The sequence below is a fragment of the Salvelinus fontinalis genome, chromosome 24, assembly GCF_029448725.1.
Source record: "Salvelinus fontinalis isolate EN_2023a chromosome 24, ASM2944872v1, whole genome shotgun sequence".
In the NCBI taxonomy this organism is placed as follows: domain Eukaryota; kingdom Metazoa; phylum Chordata; class Actinopteri; order Salmoniformes; family Salmonidae; genus Salvelinus; species Salvelinus fontinalis.
The window spans coordinates 4,332,823-4,352,871 of record NC_074688.1 but is presented as its reverse complement, the minus strand read 5'-3'; the positions used below and the strand labels follow the sequence as shown (position 1 = coordinate 4,352,871).

The following is a 20,049-nucleotide window of genomic DNA, read 5'->3' as shown; positions in this document are numbered from 1 at the left end:
CAGAGTGCATGATACAACCACAAAATGCTTGTTACAAATGTTATTTGAACTTGTTTGGTCATTAGTGTTTTGTTTGGAGCAGCACACATTTTTGGAGGAAACGCATTTGATATGGAAGATTTTATCAGGATCCCATGGTTACAGACTCGCTAAGTGTTGCTATCTGATTTATTTGGGGGGCGGGGGATACTGCTGTGTTACATACAATTAAAGAGTTATATTTGTTGCAGTTATAAAATCTCATATTGTGGTACATCAATATCAGTAATGCCACCCAAAAAATGCTCCATAACATAGATCAAACCCCTTCAAAATCTAGCCTCCTCTTCAAATAGGATTGTGTAACCCCCATATGCATGTTTGTATTGAACATCTGTACTACACTACTGGGGATAAATATATTGTCTACTTTTCATTAATTCAGCACTGAGTTTCATTCATTAAAACGTTTCTATCGTTTCTGGACAGATTTCACGGTTAAGTTCCAACATTTTCCATCAGTGTCCACATGCTGTAATCATGTTGTAATCTTGAAATCCCTCCAAATCCCTGGGAATCTGTTGCCCCGGACGCTATGCAGTAGTAAACACAGGCCAATAGTTTAAAAAAATGTAAACGTTTGAACAAAGCGTTTTAATGTTTGACTAAATGTTTGACTAAATCTTTAAACATTTTACATTTGAGGCAAAACATTTGTATTTTTAAACATTTGAAACTGATTTTTTTTTACAGTGTTTCTTATTGGACAATTTCCTACAGTACAGTACTTTCCTATCTCACTCTGTTTAAAAAAAACATTTTCTCCTTACCGAACACCACTCACTCGTTTTCCATTTTCGGTCATCCCAATTCAGGTTCACAATCTCATATTTCTGCTGAGCCTCAGTGTCATTTTACCGGTGCATCCATTTACCGGTTGGGTGTCTATGTCTAATCAGTCTACTTTACTGTAAATAGGCCACCAGTGATTTGCTTGGAGTGCATTACCACCACCCTCAAAGCTTAGTGGTGTGTGTACCTTCATTAGGAAATGGATTACTTGACTTTCACCCTACACAGTACCCACTGGGCACAGACGTCAGTTCACTGTCCATTCCACGTTAGTTTAATGTCATTTCATTGAAATGACGTGGAATCAACATTGATTCAACCAGTTTGTGCACAGTGGGTAGGAACACATCTATTTGTTTTGTTCTTGGAGATGAGCATGATAAAAAAAAACAGTTTGGTTTCTCTTTCTCAGAGCTGAGATCCTCCTGTGTTAGTCTACGGGTTTTTCCTTTTCTCTGCCTTGTTCCCATCATCCGGTCCTTCTGCATCACCGTTACCATGGTTCCCTTATCTGTGGGATGTGGCGGTGGCAGCCACCAGGCCTGCCGTATTTAGTCTGTGTCTGAGACTCACCCAGCTTGCTGGCAACATCACTTCTGTTCCACTGACATTTATGTGTTTTCATTATAAATAATATGCTGTGGAATTAGTCACTCAAATGATGATTGCTGCCTACTTGCTGCCTACTTGCTTGATGGCATGTATATAATGATTTGGGTTAATCAGCCATGCGCTCCGATATATATACATAGAAAAAATGTGTCACATACAACATCCATATATATAGAATGACAACATACATACATTTGCAATCCATGGTAGGAAGCCTATACTTTGAGATAACCCTTTCTTATTCCTCCATACACATACTGTACATTGGCCACTAGATTTAAACACAGTGATCACCTTGTTAGATTACACTGAATCTTCAGATCTGAGCACCACATATACACTGTATCTGCTTTATGAAGCTGAATGGAGCTTTACGAGGCCTTCACCGGATAAACCTTTTGATTATTTCCAGATTAGGAACATTGAAGAACATTCGAGAGTTTAAGAGGTTGAAGTACCACAGAGAAATACAAGTAAGAATATTTTGGAATGCGTATCAGTGTCACAATATCTTTGCTTTAGATGCTGGTTTAGAATGTACTGTATTTCTGCAATGTATGGAACACACACAGGACCATCCATTACAGTACAAATGTGATTGATCATATTCCATATGTCAATGCCTCACAATTCATTAAACAGCTTAGTCTTTCCTGAATAAATGTACTAGGAAAGCTAACATAATTCATACTAAATGTGACTCATAATGGGTATATTTGATATCATGCCAATCCTTGATCAGTACTTTAAGGCTGCGTCTCAAAAGGTACGCTATTGCCTATATAGGGTGACATTTGAGATGCAGCCCAGGTTTCCTTCGCACTGGTGAGTGGTTGATGGGGTGACTGCTCTCAGAGGTCATATCAGAGAGAAGCAGTGAAACACAATGGACTAAAATGGCATCGAACACTTTATGGCTTTGTGTCAAATGCAGATTATGTTTTATGTAGATGAAAGATCATTGCATCATCTTGCAATAAGCACCAAATATTAGAGAGAGTCCTGGGGATTTGAAGGTTGCATTAGAAGCTCTGTGGGCTTATGGCTTTTCTTGGTGTGCTCAGAATGACGTGTTTTTCAATGCCCTGCACATGCCCCAGTTTAATGCCCTAAACATACCCTCAACACATACTGTACACAACGAGGTCAGAGTATGCAGTGCATTCGGAAAGTATTCAGACTCCATGACTTTTTCCACATTTTGCTACATTGACAGCCTTACTCTAAAATGGATCAAATCGCCCCCCCCCATCAATCTACACACAATACCCAACCCTGAGGGGTTGAAGAAACAAATGTGCTTCACTGATCTGTATTAAATGAGTGGCTATGAGTAAGCCCTCTCCTTGCAGATGCTAAACAACCTTATATAACATTTGTGTGGTTGTGGTGGTACATGGGATGTCTGTTGTCAATGACCCCGTACATTTTTGTTCATAAATGTCTTACATTCTTTGTAAGAGAGGATCTCATATCATTGACGTTGAATCGCTCTTTATAGAAATTCCATAATGTAAATTTGTTGGTGGTAAAAAAAAGTCATAATTGGATGTGTTTATAAGCCACGATATACACGATATTGACATTGGTAGTTTTAATGATGTCATTGCATCAAGCTTGGATTTGATTCAAAATTAAGATAAAATGTATTTTCTGTTGGGTGACTACAACATGAATTTATTTAAAAGTGAGAACCACTTACTGACATCTGACTTTTTGAATACTTTATACTCAAGCTATCTACTGTATATCCCCTCGTCTACAAGCCCACAAAAGTGACCAGTTCATCAATCATCCTTATTGATCATATTTTCACTGATTCATTGAATAATGTGTCAAAAACAGGTATACTTTATACTGGCATTTATGAACACTCAAATATTCCACTTTTCTTTGTCAGCTGGAAAAGAACAGGTGGGAATTGAAAGTAGCATTAAATGTAGAATATTTAACAACAGTAATACCGAGCGCAAATATTTATAACCATGCCGATGTGAAGTCTGCTTACCAGACTTTTCTCACATCCTTCAATTCTGTATTTCACCACTGTGTTCCCTTGTTAAGACCTCTTAAGAGAGCAGGAAATGGTTATGGAAACCATGGTTTACAGCTGGTCTCTCAAAAATCACTCCCCCCCCTTGAATTCTGCCAATTACAAATATACTGAACAAAAACATGTAAAGTGTTGGTCCCATGTTTAATGAGCTGGGAAAAAAAACTCACAGGAATGTTCATACCCGCAAAAAACAAAACATCCCTGTTAGTGAGCATATCTCCTTTGCTAAGATAATCCATACATCTGACAGGTGTGGCATGTCAAGAAGCTTAATAAACAGGATGATCATTACACAGGTACACCTTGTCCTGGGGACAACAAAAGGCCACTCTAAAATGTGCAGTTTTGTTACACAACACAATGCCACAGATGTCTCAAGTTTTGAGGGAGCGTGCAATTGGCATGCTGACTGCAGGAATGTCCACCAGAGCTGTTGCCAGATAATTGAATGTAAATGTTTCTACCATAAGCCGCCTCCAATGCTGTTTTAGATAATTTGGCAGTACGTCCAAGCGGTCTGATAACCGCAGACCAGGTGTAGCCATGACAGCCCAGGACCTCCACATCCGGCTTCTTCACCTGCGGGATCGTCTAAGACCAGCCACACGGACAGCTGATGAAACTGAGGAGTATTTCTGTCTGTCATAAAGCCCTTTTTAGGGAAAAACTCATTCTGATTGGCTGTGCCTGGCTCCCCAGTGGGTGGGCCTGGCTCCCAAGTGGTAAAGCCTATGCCCTCCCTAGCCCACCCAATGCGCAACCCCAGCCCAGTCATGTGAAATCCATAGATTAGGGCCTAATGAATTGATTTCAACTGACTGATTTCTTTATATGAACTGTAACTCAGTTAATTAAATCGTTGAAATTGGTGCATATTGCTTTATATTTTTGTTCCGTATAGTATAAGAACACATTTACCCATCTACTTCGGATATCCCAAAAAATATACTTTACTAGCATTACAAGAATCTTCAAACAATATAAAGTCAACTTGGAAAATTATCAATCAAGAAAAAGGCTTCTACAGCTCTCCCATCTCAATTCAATGTTGGAAGTAAGACCTATAGTGAACCTTTTTTTTCAAGGGAATTGAATAACTTTTTTGTGAAGCTGCACTGTAGTCTCCTCCATGTAGCCCAACTCTCACACTTTCACGCACACACATGCACACACACACAAACAAACACGTTTTTTTGTACACTGAATCTATCATGTTCAATTGTTATTACTATACTTTGTATAATTGATTGAACAAACTGTATTGTACATCCACACACACACACAAACACACATGTATTGTTTTTCTGTTAATGTAGTTTTCATATAAGCCCTCTTGGGTTTAAAAACTCATCTGCACACTTTTTTTGACCTTGTTTTTATCTGCACTCTAGCTGTTCAGTTGTCTTCCTTTGTGCGAATAAATATAACTAAAACAAACTGTAAGAAGATTGAGGAACAATCTGCACTGACAATCTCTTTGTATTACATGAAAAACAGTCCTCCGTCTTTGTTAGATGGCTTGTCTTTTTTGTAGCCCCGTTCTGTGTGAACTAAAGAGCAGTGATATTAGTAAATCAAATCAAATTTTATTAGTCACATACACATGGTTAGCAGATGTTAATGCGAGTGTAGCGAAATGCTTGTGCTTCTAGTTCCGACAATGCAGTAATAACAACAAGTAATCTAACCTAACAATTCCACAACTACTACCTTATACACGCAAGTGTAAAGGGATAAAGAATATGTACATAAAGATATATGAATGAGTGATGGTACAGAACGGCATAGGCAAGTATTGTATTCATTCAAATTCCATTACTTAGGCTAACAAGGTATTGGATTACTTGTTGGAATACTTTAAAATATAAAAACATTACAGTACCAGTCAAAAGTTTGGACACAACTACTCATTCCAGAGTTTTTCTTTGTTTTTACTATTTACTACATTGTAGAAATAACACATATGGAATCATATAGTAACCAAAAAAGTGTTAAAGAAATCAAAATATATTTTAGATTTTTCAAAGTAGCCACCCTTTGCCTTGATGACAGCTTTGCGTACTTGTGGTATTCTCTCAACCAGTTTTATGAGGTAGTCACCTGGAATGCATTTCAATTAACAGGTGTGCCTTGTTAAAAGTTAATTTGTGGAATTTCTTTCCTTCTTGATACGTTTGAGCCAATCCATTGTGTTGTGACAAGGTAGGGGTTGTATACAGAAGATAGTCCTATTTGGTAAAAGACCAAGTCCATATTATGGCAAGAACAGCTCAAATAAGCAAAGAGAAACGAAAGTCCATCATTACTTTAAGACATTAAGTTCAGTCCATGCGGAAAGAACTTTGAAAGTTTCTTCACGTGCAGTCACAAAAACCATGAAGCGCTATGATGAAACTGGCTCTCATGAGGACCGCCACAGGAAAGGAAGAACCAGAGTTACCTCTACTGCAGAGGATAAGTTTATTAGAGTTACCAGCCTCAGATTGCAGCTCAAATACATGCTTCACAGAGTTCAAGTAACAGACACATTTCAACATGAACTGTTCAGAAGAGACTGTGTGAATCAGGCCTTCATAGTCGAATTGCTGCAAAGAAACCACTACTAAAGGACACCAATAAAAAGAAGAGACTTGCTTGGGCCAAGAAACACGAGCAATGGACATTAGACCGGTGGAAATCTGTCCTTGGTTTTATGAGTCAAAATTTGAGATGTTTGGTTCCAACTGCCATGTCTTTATGAGACACAGAGTAGGTGAACGGATGATCTCTGCATGTGTGGTTCCCACCGTGAAGCATGGAGGAGGAGGTGTGATGGTGTGGGGGTGCTTTGCTGGTGACACTGTCAGTGATTTATTTAGAATTGAAGGCGCACTTAACAATCATGGCTACCACAGCTTTCTGCAGCGATACGCCATCCCATCTGGTTTGCGCTTAGTGGGACTATCATCTGTTATTCAGCGGGACAATGACCCAAAACATACCTCCAGGCTGTATAAGGGCTATTTGACCAAGGAGAGTGATGGAGTGCTGCATTAGATGACTTGGCCTCCACAATCACCCAACCTCAACCCAATTGAGATGGTTTGGGATGAGTTGAACCACATAGTGAAGAAAAATCAGGCAACAAGTGCTCAGCATATGTGGGAACTCCTTCAAGAGTGTTGGAAGCTGGTTGAGAGAATGCCAAGAATGTGCAAAGCTGTCATCAAGGCAAAGGGTGGCTACTTTGAAGAATCTAAAACCTAAAGCATATTTTTATTTGTTTAACACTTTTTTGATTACTAAATGATTTCATATGTGTTATTTCATAGTTTTATTCTACAATGTAGAGCAAACTCAAAATAAAGAAAAACCCTTCAATGAGTAGGTGTCCAAACCCCGACTGTTACTGTATATACATTTGTGTAACGGAATTCCTCCTCCTCTTCATACGAAAAGGAGGAGTGGTGATTCGACCAAGACACAGCGTTGTAACTTGACATTATATTTATTAAACAAGACGAAAAAAAACACGAAACGAAATACACTTGAATAATTAACAAAATAACAAAACGGAGTAGACAGACCTGGACATGGAACTTACATAAAACACGAAGAACTCACGAACAGGAACAGACTACATAAATCGAGACAGTCCCGTGTGGCGCGACAAACTCTGACACAGGAGACAACCACCCACAACAAACAATGTGAAACAACCTACCTTAATATGACTCTCAATTAGAGGAAACGCCAAACACCTGCCTCTAATTGAGAGCCATACCAGGCAACCCATTAACCCAACATAGAAAACACATAACATAGACTACCCACCCAAAACTCACGCCCTGACCAATAAACACATAACAAACAGAAAACAGGTCAGGAACGTGACAATTTGAAGATAATTGTAATAGCCTGCAAGTATAATTGATTAGAGTGCACAATTTAAGGGTACTAATGTTTCATGGAAATAGCCATTTTGAAATATGTTATTTATTTAGAGTGAAAGGTAAAATGGTTAAAAATAGGAAAACAAATAGTTTAATGGTAGGAGTTCAGGCAGGCCTTTGCACTTCAGCAAACAAAGGAAAAGGAGGGGTGCTCAACAAGGCATAAAATCACGAGAATGGCTTACCATGAAAAACTTCCAAACGGACTAATTTGCGGTAAAAAGGAATTGGAGCACTAGTCCTTTCGGAATTAGTCCTTTTGGAAGTTTTTCATGGTAAACCATTCTCATAGTTTAATGGTCGATTCTACTTGTTGTTGCCTATGTGCGTGTGAACAAGAAGAGCCTACTGTAAACGGGGAGTGACATTTTTCCGCATGCGCATCAAGGACAATATTATCGGAGCGCTAAGTGGTCGCTTATTGTGAAAAACAAAGGCAGTGGACAGCGGAAGAAGAAACGTCATTTTCCGTTTGCTCCTCCTTTTATGAAGATTCTGACAAAGGAGCCTTTTTTCATCAAACCAATTTATTATTCGCTTTTCAAATTCAACTTTTTACAATCAATTGTCATTGTATGATTGAGGATTTCTAGACGCTCACCCAGATCTAGAAAGTGGCCTAACCGGAGTATAGAATCTACAGGTCTCTTCTGTGTTTTAATTCATGCCGGAACTGCGAGGAATATCGAGTGAATGACTGAGTGTGTGAGTTATTTTATTTTCTCACCACAAAGTTACTACTTCTGGAAAATGTGGGAGTAGTTTACAAAAAGATAAATTATGAATCTTAGGCAGCATGCCAGTCAATTATACTATTTAATTCATGTTATCTTCAGACACTCGCAAATAACCAATCGTTGCCTTTTGTGTAACCTGTTCGACTTTAAAACTTTACGCAAAATTGATAGGCCAGCATATAGCCTAAAGCGATATTTTTCTCACACTTTGTGAAATCTCTACAGAGAATATGTTATAATTATCGACGACTGATCTCCTGGGTGCGCTGTCCATTGTCCTGAAATGACGCTCCTCAAATAGCTTAATCAAACTAGGGCAATCTGCCACCACGCCATAGAAATACTGTAGATGAAATATGAGATTATTCGAAGTTTAAAGTGTGTTTTCTTTCTTTGATTGTGAACAGGGTGAGAGTGCCCAAGACAGATATCCCAGAGAACACCGAATATGAGAACTCGAATCAGGGTTATATTGCATTCTCTATTACTTTTGGTTTTAGTAGGTAAGTGTTTGCACATACATTATGTATTTGTGTCTAATGATTGAAAATCACACTTATCTTATACTTGCGATGCGACGGTTATTGACATAAGTTGGCACAATTTGGCACAATCTAAGCATTTATTTTCCATCATCATTTCCGTGACTTTTTTTGGGGGCGGGGGGAATTCAACTGACCACTTTGAGAGGTCTGACAAAAGCTAGCGTGGCATGATTTGACAGGGTCAAGTGACATACAAAGCCTATAGTAACATTCACTTGTCTTTTGTATAAAGTAAAATGAAGATGTAAACATATTATTGTCACATGTAGAAGCCTACAGACAGGACATGATTTTGGTAATCACTCTCTAAAGTAAAATAAAATGCAATTTGGCAACATTTTTATAGAACATATTCTAAATACATTACAAGACCAAAGTATGTGGACACCTGCTTGTCGAACATCTCATTCCAAAATTATGGGCATTAATATGGAGTTGGTCCCCCTTTTGCTGCAATAATAGCCTCCACTCTTCTGGGAAGGCTTTCCACTATGTTGGTGTGGGGACTTGCTTCCATTCAGCCACAAGAGCATTAGTGAGGTTGGGCACTGATGTTGGGTGATTAGGCCTGGCTCGCAGTCGGCGTTCCAATTCATTCCATAGGTGTTTGATGAGGTTGAGGTCAAGTCTCTGTGCAGGCCAGTCAAGTTTTTCCACACCAATCTCTACAAAATATTTCTGTATGGACTTCCCTTTGTGGACGGGAGCATTGTCATGCTGAAACAGGAAAGTGTCATCCCCAAACTGTTACCACAAAGTATGCTGTAGGTTTAAGATTTTCCTTCGGTGGCACTAAGATGCCTAGCCCAAACCATGAAAAACACCCCCAGACCATTATTCCTCATCCACCAAACTTTGCATTTGGCACTATGCATTGGGGCAGGTAGTGTTCTCCTGGCATCTGCTAAACCCAGAAACCCATTTCATGAAGCTTCCGATGAACAGTTCTTGTGCTGACGTTGCTTTCAGAGGCAGTTTGAAACTAGGTAGTGAGTGTTGCAACTGAGGAAAGACAAGTTTTACGTGCTTCAGCACTCTGCGGTCCCGTTCTGTGAGCTTGTGTTGTCTACCGCTTTGCGGCTGAGCCGTTGTTGCTCCTAGATGTTTCCATTTCACATTAACGGCACTTACAGTTGCCCGGGGCAGCTCTAGCAGGGCAGAAATATGACGAACTGCCTTGTTGGAAAGGTGGCATTCTATGTAAACAAGGCCATTATAGTGCCAATGTTTGTCTATGGAGATTGCATGGCGGTGTGCTCGATTTTATACACCTGTCAGCAACGGGTATGGCTGAATAGCCAAATCCACTAAGGGTTCCACTTTTGTATATATACAGTAGTGTATTATTCCAGCATTTAAAAACATGAACAAACTAATAGAGGGACTTAAATAGAGATCATACAGTAGATCCTCTTCTCACTTCTCAGTGAGTTAAAGCCTCAGATGAGGTCTGTCTGTGCTTCCCTTCAGAAATAAGAAATACATGAATTCATATGTAACATTAGGCTACTGACACTTTTTGTATCATTTAGAGTAGGTTTCTACTTGGTCCTCTTTCCCAGTACTTTTCTGTGTCACTTTCACTACTGTGACTGTCCCGGTTTCCATGTGCCTGCATGTATGACCCTTCAGAATGAGCTGGAGTTGTGACCGATGTTGACAGACAGCCTGGAGCTCTGGGTTACATAATACTAACCCTGTGTTTCATCAGTCAGTCACACAAAGACTCCATGCAGAAAACCACATAATTTCATCCCTCAATCAATATAGCAGCCTGGCTGGGTTTGACTGGGTTTACCTGTGTCCCAAATGGCACCCTATTCCCTATATAGTGCACTACTTTTGACCCGGGTCCTTTAAGGTTAGGGTTAAGCATGAAGTTTAGCAGTGTTGTTAAGGTCAGGGTTAAGGTTAGGGTTGGGTTTAAAATCTGATTGTATGACTTTGTGGCTGTGCCAACTAGTGACCACTCTGCAGAGATGTCCCCAGAACAATATTCATGCCAAAAAACACTAACCTGCTTCTCTCACACAAAAACACACACACACACGATTATGTATCTCTGGGTGATGTGTACTGTACATGCTACAGTGTGGTGCTCGTGTGATCCCGCTCTGTTTGTTACGATCTCCAGTGCAGGTGAGCAGGCCAGTATGTGTGAACGTGCCCTCGGAAACAGAGGCAGTCGTTGGGAACCCAATGAAACTGACCTGCATCTCCTGTATGAAGAGAGAGGAGGTCAGCGCGGAGACACGCGTTGACTGGTACTACATCCCACCTGACGAAGAACCCATCCCTGTAGGTCTCCTCCATCTAACATCCATTCGCACAAACACCAACTTCTTCAATTTCATGACAATTGTTTCACTTGATGATAGGACCAGCCATTTTTCCTGACCATGTGACCTGACCGGGAATGATTGCCCATAACTAGGGCATGGAGGTTTTTCCTGGTCAGGCTATATGGTCTACAAGTACTTTGAACTGTGAGGCAAAGTTAGCTATCAACAATTACTGTGTGTATGTATGTGTGTGTGCCTGCTATGTCGCCCTCAGATCTACCTGTTTGATGGGCACCCCAGGGAGCTGGAGGGGCCTTGGCGTGGTCGCCTGGTGTGGAATGGAAGTAAAGACCTGCAGGAACTCTCCATCAGTATCCTCAACGTCACAATGAACGACACAGGCACCTACAATTGTAAGGTGTTCCGACAGTTTGAGTTTGACTCCTACTCGCACTCGGTTACCAAAACCCTGGTGATCAACCTGGTGGTCAGAGAGGAAGGTAAGAGCACTTCCTGTTACTTCCTATTTTGTAATTGTACTTCCCGTGCTTTCAAGCTCCTCGCTGGAGACTTAACCATCTGTGGTTTGCGATGTGTGATTTGCATATTTGCACGTGCTTCTCCTTGGTTGTTGCCATGTGTTTTGACAAAACTTAAAAGTAAAATGTATTATTTTTCTTCGGCGCTATTGGGTATGTTAATCGTATTTACAATTTGCATAAAACAACATTCATAATTTTATTGTATGAGTAATTGTGTGTTTTTGTTCTGTTATTATTATCAAAGCTCAATTGAAGCCCTCGTATAGTAAGGGAGTTTTTTTTCTACTTTACTGTCTATTATAAAGGGTAATGTACATCATTTGGTTTCTATTTACTGGACGGTTCCTGGATGTTCACCGTACTCAAACATACTATTTAATAGATATAGTTGTATATAATTATTCCTACAATTCACTTTACAATACCTCTCCTCTCGCTGTCTACTTATTGTGAACTGCTGGGGTTCATATAGACCGACTTAGTTGTGTCTTAAGTGGCTGGCTCATATCTGCATACATCTACATTTGATAATAGTCATTACCAACTCTATTTTAGTTTGCCCTTGTGTACTTTACATCAAACATACAACTTTTCTTTTGCATCTCATACCATAACCGTGTCCAATTGGAAAAAAAGCCGTGGACCAGCGAGCAATGTTTCATTCCAATATAAGAAGGGATTACGATAAGTATATCTTTCTGCAGCGATTTGGAAGTTTCACACAGGAAGTGCCGTGCCTCAAGCTTCTTGGGAGTTTGGCCACCAATTCATTGACACGGTGGTTCTCAACAGATCCAACTCTCACATGTAAGAGGAAGAATGACTTATTTAAATATAAAGAACATCTTTCCGCTTATAAACTGTTTAAAAAAAATAACAACGTATAAATATAACCTGCTCTATTAATGTGATAATAGTGTACCAATATCTCGTAGTGTAGTAGACTTCCTTATTGGCACAGTCGTTTTTTATCTTCAGTCACAACATCTGAAACGGACAAAGACTCAACAAGGACATTTAGAGGACTGCGATTATCATTCATGTTTTTGATGATTTATTCCTCTATGTGTTGGAGCAAGACATTTTGATGGTTTACACTTTTATGTTACAAATATGAAGCCTAAACGCACCAGTTTAATGCTGGCAGTAGTACTGGGAGGACAACGGGGCCAATTAAATGCATCGATCATTTCGGACCGTGTGTATGTAAGAAAACTAGGGGAAGAGATAGCATGATCGTTGGGTTTGTGGTGGGTTTGCAGTGTTGCAAGAAAGTATGGACATTTTTTTAACTTGGGGGAACTTGATCAATAAGGGCTACATACAATGTCTAACGGGTTTTTGCATAGAGCTACAACTAACTATATCGTTAGTTGGCAATAAATTACCTGGGCAATGGTGGTAGAGAATGTACGATGCATGCAGGAAAACACTAAAGCATCACGAGAAGACTTGTTGGTTATTCTCAATAAGGTTACCTGAAACACTATACTGTATACTTTACACATTTGGTAATAATAGCAATAATTGGATCTTACCATTTTTATCAATGGACCATTATCTAATCAAATTTGTATTCTCAATATGTACCAAACAAACTCGTATGTACAGACAAAGCATGCTTAACTGCCTCCTATACGGGATGAGATTGACTTCATCTGGCTCACAGAACAAGCTGTACTGCCCACCTATAGGACTGTTTTGTAGGTTTGATTATGAGTGAATGGATGAATCTGAAATAGATTGCTACATACTGAAGTCGTTTCAATTAGAATTGTCATTTCATTGCTAGCGGCGACAGGGCAGTTCTTTATTACGGCTGATCTGCTGGGTCTGTTCACTGGCCCATTCAAACAAATTGGCCTACCCAGTTATCTTATTAACAAATAGCTATCTTTACTACTCTATGCCTTCATTCACAAATGACATACTTGTAGAACAGTCTGTGCAAGATTTACAGTAAGACCCTATCCAACCACTGCAGTTTAAATACATTGTCTATTTTTGTTGTCTTGCAGTGTTCTATCCAATCAGATGCGGTGTGGGTTGTGTCATAGAGATGGAAAGAGAGCACACCTATCTTTGCGAATCATCACTTCTGTGACAGCATGGGCAGAACCATTGAGGGCTATATCAATTTCAAAGTAGTCAGTGTCTCCTTCTATGAGTTTATTGGTGGTTTGTAATCAAACTTAAAAGGCGTATACCTCCAGCTACTGTGTTAGAGTGTGTATAGTCTGAACGGGCATCAAGCTAAAGTTAATGATTTAACTGCCACCTGTGGTGCTTGAATCTTTGCTCAGGAGTATTTGGCTGATCCCTTCTGCTGACTTGGATGGAATGCCGTAATTCCTTCCTTAACCCATAGGTAGTCCCGCCCAGTTGACTACTTTAAAATGGTGAAAGCCTTTGATGGCGCTGCCAATGCTAATACTGACTTTGTAGCAAGTGTGCCCTATATCCATCTCTATGGGTTGTGTGTGTCTGTCTGGCAGCCAGTGACGACACCACTGCCCTGTACTCGGAGATCATGATGTACGTCCTGCTGGTCTTCCTCACCTGCTGGCTCCTGGTGGAGATGGTATATTGCTACAGGAAGATCTCCAAGTCAGACGAGCAGGCCCAGGACACCGCGTGAGTAGCTCTTAACCATGTGTCTTCTAGCTTTTTATCTCATAGGCTTGTCTTGTACCTTGTAGCTTTGTATCTCTTAGCGTTAGATCTCATAGCCTCGTATCTTGTAATCGGGTCTTGTAACTCGTAGCGTTGTAACTCGTAGCCTCGTATCTTGTAATCGGGTCTTGTAACGCGTAGCGTTGTAACTCGTAGCCTCGTATCTTGTAATCGGGTCTTGTAACTCGTAGCGTTGTAACTCGTAGCCTCGTATCTTGTAATCGGGTCTTGTAACTCGTAGCGTTGTAACTCGTAGCCTCGTATCTTGTAATCGGGTCTTGTAACTCGTAGCGTTGTAACTCGTAGCCTCGTATCTTGTAATCGGGTCTTGTAACTCGTAGCGTTGTAACTCGTAGCCTCGTATCTTGTAATCGGGTCTTGTAACTCGTAGCGTTGTAACTCGTAGCCTCGTATCTTGTAATCGGGTCTTGTAACTCGTAGCGTTGTAACTCGTAGCCTCGTATCTTGTAATCGGGTCTTGTAACTCGTAGCGTTGTAACTCGTAGCCTCGTATCTTGTAATCGGGTCTTGTAACTCGTAGCGTTGTAACTCGTAGCCTCGTATCTTGTAATCGGGTCTTGTAACTCATAGCGTTGTAACTCCTAGCCTCGTATCTTGTAGCTTTATGTCTCGTAGCCTCGTATATCATAGCCTGGTGTCCATACTGTATGTACTAAGGCCGACTCTAGTCTTCTATTGTTGCTTTGCACCATGTATCTAGATGTATGCTGTAGGGCAATGATAGACGACTAGAGTTGGCATCAGCACATACAGTATGGATACGATGCTAAGTATCTCGTACTATATGTGGAGTTTGAGCCTTACCCACTGTAAGCATTACTGACAATGTGGCGTAACATTAGCCCTGCTGATTTTATGAGCCCTTCAATAAATTGGGGTTAGTGAATAGTTTACATTTACTCTTAGGCCATGCAGTATTCAATGTATAGGTTGTGCGGTCTGTGAAAGAGTGTAATGGAGGTGTAATGGTCTGAGGGCTCCTGCGGTCAGTAGTCAGTCAATAGTAGTCGGTCAGCTGTTTCAGTACTGTAAGTCGTCTTTCTGCTGAGGTCCCTGGATTGTTTGGAGCTCTCTGCTGACTCCTGTTCCGCCATTTTCAAACAGACAATTTAGTGCTCTGTGGATTTGCAGCCAGATCCGAAATTGACTTGTTCTGTGGCCAAGGCTTAAATATATTCCTGTGGTGTCAGCTCCCAGTGATTGGTGATGGTGCTGGGCGGTAGATGGAAGTCGATACAGTGGATTGTGGCCATCAGATTTCGACCGTACAATACGTTATTGGGTAATATACAGTGCATGTTTGAATCCAATTACACTATTTCCTGTACCTTACACTAAAAGTACCAATAGTGCAAGATAGATGTACACAGAACTTACTTGGGAAATTGAGAGAATGCCTGAAGGAATCGATTGAGAAATGGGTTAAAATAATGCAATTCTGTAAAGATGAAGAGAGTATACTGTACGCTGCTATATTACATGGGTTGTGTCAGTTGTTTCACAAATAGACAACACTTTGCACTTTGCACTCAGTCTAGAGGCAACGCCTAAGGACCCCAATGCCCAGGAATATCACGTTAAGTTTAACCACCGGCGGCGGTGTGTTGCGAGGTGTGACCTCCATCCGTTCTAGTGCCAACAGGACTTAGGGCTGATAGGGCTCTGGTCAAAAATAGTGCACTATATAGGGAGTAGGGTGCCATTTGGGACGCAGCCAGTGGTATTGAGCTGTTTGAGCAGATAAGCTGCATTAGAGGCACACTGATGGCAGCCGGCCATAATATGTGACTGGCTGTTCAACAGTACAGGATAAAGCAGCCATTTAAAATGATCTGTAGTATACATTTAGTGATCCTAAATCACATCAATCATGGCCTGTTGGCTAGGAGGCAGGATATCCTACTGTTTTCCCACTTTCATTTGACACGGTCCTCTTACTTGGATACATTTTTCGCATAGTATAAGGGCTAAGAAATAGGCTAACTCATGGGTTGTGGGAATCGTGACGTTGAAAGAAATCGCCGTCACAATTTCTAAGTCGGTATCCAGGCTTATGTTCGATTTTGCTGTTGGCGCGTTGTCATGAATCAACTGGAACTTTCCCAGCGCTAATGTATCCCAATTGTCTCAATTGTTTTTGCATTGACAGAGTTCAATAAGAAAGGCCCAATGAAATGTACACAGTATTGTGCTCCATGGATGCACCACAGGGTCTCAGATTTGCCTCTCTTTCCACCCATCTACAGGACAAACTACCTAGCCATTCCGTCAGAAAATAAAGACAACCTGAGTGTTCCAGTTACAGAATAAAAGTGATTACTTTTATGTCTCACACCAATACGGTATTTTGAATGTGGCTCTCAATCTGATCTCGATCAGAAAATCACTCTCCCCTTCAAACTCGTTGTATGTAACTAATCCGAGTCTCTTTCTGCTGCACCTGCGTCTGCCATTTTCTTCCACATGACATGACTCCCTCACATCATAGTAATGATGTTCCCTTCGTCAACCACTCATCTCTCTGCTTCATCCTAATTTACCATCACCTCTTTCTCACTCATAGTACTAGTACTAATGTTAAAAGTCTACCTAATAGTGAAATGAATGAGGTGAAAGCAATAGGTTTATATAAGAAATCTACACTCCACATGGGATTCTGTGGTACTTGATTTAAGTGTCGTTTTCAAAGGGAGAGTAGCCCGATCGCAACAGCGAAAGAAATGAGGCCTTTGAACACTGAACATACCACCTGCTGTGTTCTCAGAAAAGTGGACAAAGACACTTTTTCTTAGTATTGCTATGGGGCTGTGTGAGGCTCAGTACATGTTTTCAGAGTGCTACTTTCTGTTTTTTGAAATGGAAGAAAGTTTGTCGCAAGTTATTGTGTTACATTTCTGAATCTGCGTTAGAATTTGTTTTGTTGTTGTACCTAACCGGTATAGCTTGGAAATGTGTGCATTTTTTCAACACAATCAAGCAACTTGGTCTGTCCTCTGTTTCAGGTACTGACCAACTGTGCACCAAGCAGTGCGCCAAGCAATTCACGGTCACCTGACGATACAGACTGACGTCCTCGAAGGGAACATTCAGTGAAGATGTCACAACACCTCTCAGCAACTTTGTCTTGGTCTTGTGGTGTGAGCAAATGCTCAAGTATAGTCTCTTTTCTTATTTCACTCTGTACCACTCTGTGCCAGACAGCAGTGATTTGATGAGTAATAAGTTGTTTATGCTATTTGAATGTCACCCACAGAAAGAAAACAGAACCTACTGTTGCGGAGGACCAAAGTAAATTACTCACACTTTTAAATGCGTGAAATGCTGTTCAATTGCTAATAATAGTGCTGCACTGCACATAATTGGGTGCCCATAAAAACTTCTGGTATATAATTTTTACTTCATTTTAACTCTTTTAATCGAATATGACGAGATTATGGGTCAAGGTTTTTCTCTTATACGACCGGTGTGTCGTTATCTTTTTACAGAAATTGGAGTGCATAGCTTTTCAAGTTTACCTCACTTAAGTTGTTTGGTGAAAGAAAATATTCCATGCACAGTATGACTGTGGTTTATGGTGTGAACACAGAGTCCTCTCGCTGGTTCTTATTGTGACTCACTATGTCCGAAGATACTCTTTCAGTTCAATTCTCTTCCACAGAAAGAGCCTGGTATGAGGCGGGTGTTGTGTATTCGGATCTTAGAGAGTGACTCGGCTCTTTTACAAAAGACGAAGACAAAAGTTGCCACATAGTAATTGGTCCCGGAGTTTCCTCCATCTTTTTCTCACACCATCAATATGGCATATTTTTTTTTTTAAACTCAGCTTTTTGTAAGCTATAAAGTTTATTCAATGGCATCTTAAGACGTTCAAAACAATGATGCTGCAGAATACAACTACTGTACGCCCCAATAGCCAAACACTTGATCATGCTAAACCATATGGTGGTTGATGAGGCTGTTTTTTCAACTACAGTAGCACTGTTATTGAGACTCAAACGTGTGCCTACTTCTATAGCTACAATTAGTGTATACACTGTATTGTGTACTATCATACTATATATGTCACTGTATATCTTATACACTGTATCTCTGTATTGAGCTATTAAAGGACAATGCATTCCAAGTGTATCCTAACCCTTCTCTATACTTATCTAACGTGTAAAGTCTTTCTACATCGATCTTGAAAATCAATAGAATTACACAGTCGACACAGAGACGAGACAAGCAGATCGCGTTTCGTTGAAATGCTAAGAAGGAAATCGACACTTCGATAAGATTCGTGCAAAGCTGCCTGTCAGCCTCCTCACTGATTGTCCGACGAATAACAGAGGAAGGCACATATCTAAAAAAGATAACAGATTTGTTATTGCCTGTATAGCGAATACCACAGGGAAAAGGAGCATCATCCCATTTGCAATAAATGCATTGTGACTAGTCCACCCACAAGGTTTTGATGACATGTCTTGCCTGGGGACTGGGGGTGGTGACGGACTGGGGGTGGTGGCACCAAGCTGATTGAGACTGAGGAGGTAGAGTGTGAATGAATTAGGCCAAGTCTAGGTAGGTTTAGCCATCCATCCATACCATCCATCCGTCTGTACCATCCATCCATCTGTACCATCCATCCATCCACCTCCACAGTGCACAGCTGGTCTAAAGCACCTTCAGATGTGGGGCAGTCCTCGGAGAGCAATCTCACCGCCTCCATGTTCTTGTTCTGTGGCTGCCGGGTGACAGATATAGCATCTGTCGTTATAGCAACCCCTGCAAGCCCTGAGCAGGGAGCAGATCAACGTAACCATGCCACGATGCAACATTTGTGTGGGTCATGCACTAGCGAGATATGAAGATAATGACTATGCAGTACAGGGCATAAGGGTTATCACAACCCTAGCTGGTAATGCACCCTAAAGCATAGGCCTACAACGTTGATATGAAAGTTGAACATTTCATTATCTGTGTGCTGCTACTGATTCAGTCAGTAATGCATTTTCCTGCTCTTCTGTATTACCAGCGTATCTATGGAGTACGGCACAGTGTCCTATCTCCCAAAGGGTACAACCCACTATTGTGACCCACATTCAGTACTTTATAATTATACCAGGCTGTTCCTGCTCTGAAATAAGTTCATTTATCACAGAAATTAATTCAACAATGCTTGATGTTCTATTGGAGCTGGAATTTTGCCAATCCCTCACAGCAATTCATTAACATTTTACACAACAACAACAACATATTCAATCTCTCCCTATCCCAGTATGTTGTCCCCATGTCACGATCGTGTACTGGAGAGACGGACCAAGATGCAGCGGAATAATGATACATCTTCTCTTTTTATTTAAAGAAGATGAACGAACACGACACACTTTAACAAACTATACAAAACAACAAACGACCGTGAAGCTAAATAACGTTGTGCACATACACACACAGGCTACAAACGTTCTACATAGACAATTACCCACATCACATGAAAGCCTATGGCTACCCTAAATATGGCTCCCAATCAGAGACAACAGAAATCAGCTGTCTCTAATTGGGAACTCATTCAGGCAACCATAGACTCTCCTAAACAACTAAACCAACATAGACAACGCTAGACACATGCACTACACACAAACCCATACAATACACCCAACACCCCCTTTACCATATAATCACCCAAAACCGACAAAACACAAACATTCCCCATGTCACACCCTGACCTAACTAAAATAATAAAGAAAACAAAGAATACTAAGGTCAGGGCATGACATAACCCCCCCCTTAAGGTGCGAACTCCGGGCGCACCATTAACCAGTCTAGGGGAGGGTCTGGG

The 20,049-nt window shown here is 40.7% G+C and overlaps 1 protein-coding gene across 4 annotated transcripts; it reads left to right on the top strand.

The window, feature by feature from the left end:
- Window positions 1-7,809: 7,809 nt before the first annotated feature.
- Window positions 7,810-18,354, top strand: scn3b (sodium channel, voltage-gated, type III, beta). 4 transcript variants are annotated; one of them, XM_055879442.1, is made up of 7 exons: window positions 7,811-8,136; window positions 8,576-8,671; window positions 10,848-11,011; window positions 11,270-11,495; window positions 14,033-14,171; window positions 16,478-16,543; window positions 17,234-18,354. In XM_055879442.1, the coding sequence occupies exons 2-6, from the start codon at window positions 8,617-8,619 to the stop codon at window positions 16,539-16,541; spliced, it is 648 nt and encodes a 215-aa protein (XP_055735417.1). In that variant the 5' UTR covers window positions 7,811-8,136; window positions 8,576-8,616; the 3' UTR covers window positions 16,542-16,543; window positions 17,234-18,354. The 4 variants fall into 4 exon arrangements, with proteins under 4 accessions (XP_055735420.1, XP_055735417.1, XP_055735418.1 ...); XM_055879443.1 differs by having other exon boundaries at window positions 16,478-16,573; XM_055879445.1 differs by lacking the exon at window positions 8,576-8,671 and having other exon boundaries at window positions 7,810-8,136.
- The last annotated feature ends 1,695 nt before the right edge of the window (window positions 18,355-20,049 follow it).

Coding starts and splice junctions, on each gene's coding strand:
- scn3b (XM_055879442.1), top strand. CDS start 8,617: ATGAGAACTCGAATCAGGGTTATATTGCATTCTCTATTACTTTTGGTT. Junction 8,672..10,847: donor ATTACTTTTGGTTTTAGTAG/GTAAGTGTTTGC, acceptor TACGATCTCCAG/TGCAGGTGAGCAGGCCAGTA. Junction 11,496..14,032: donor CCTGGTGGTCAGAGAGGAAG/GTAAGAGCACTT, acceptor TCTGTCTGGCAG/CCAGTGACGACACCACTGCC.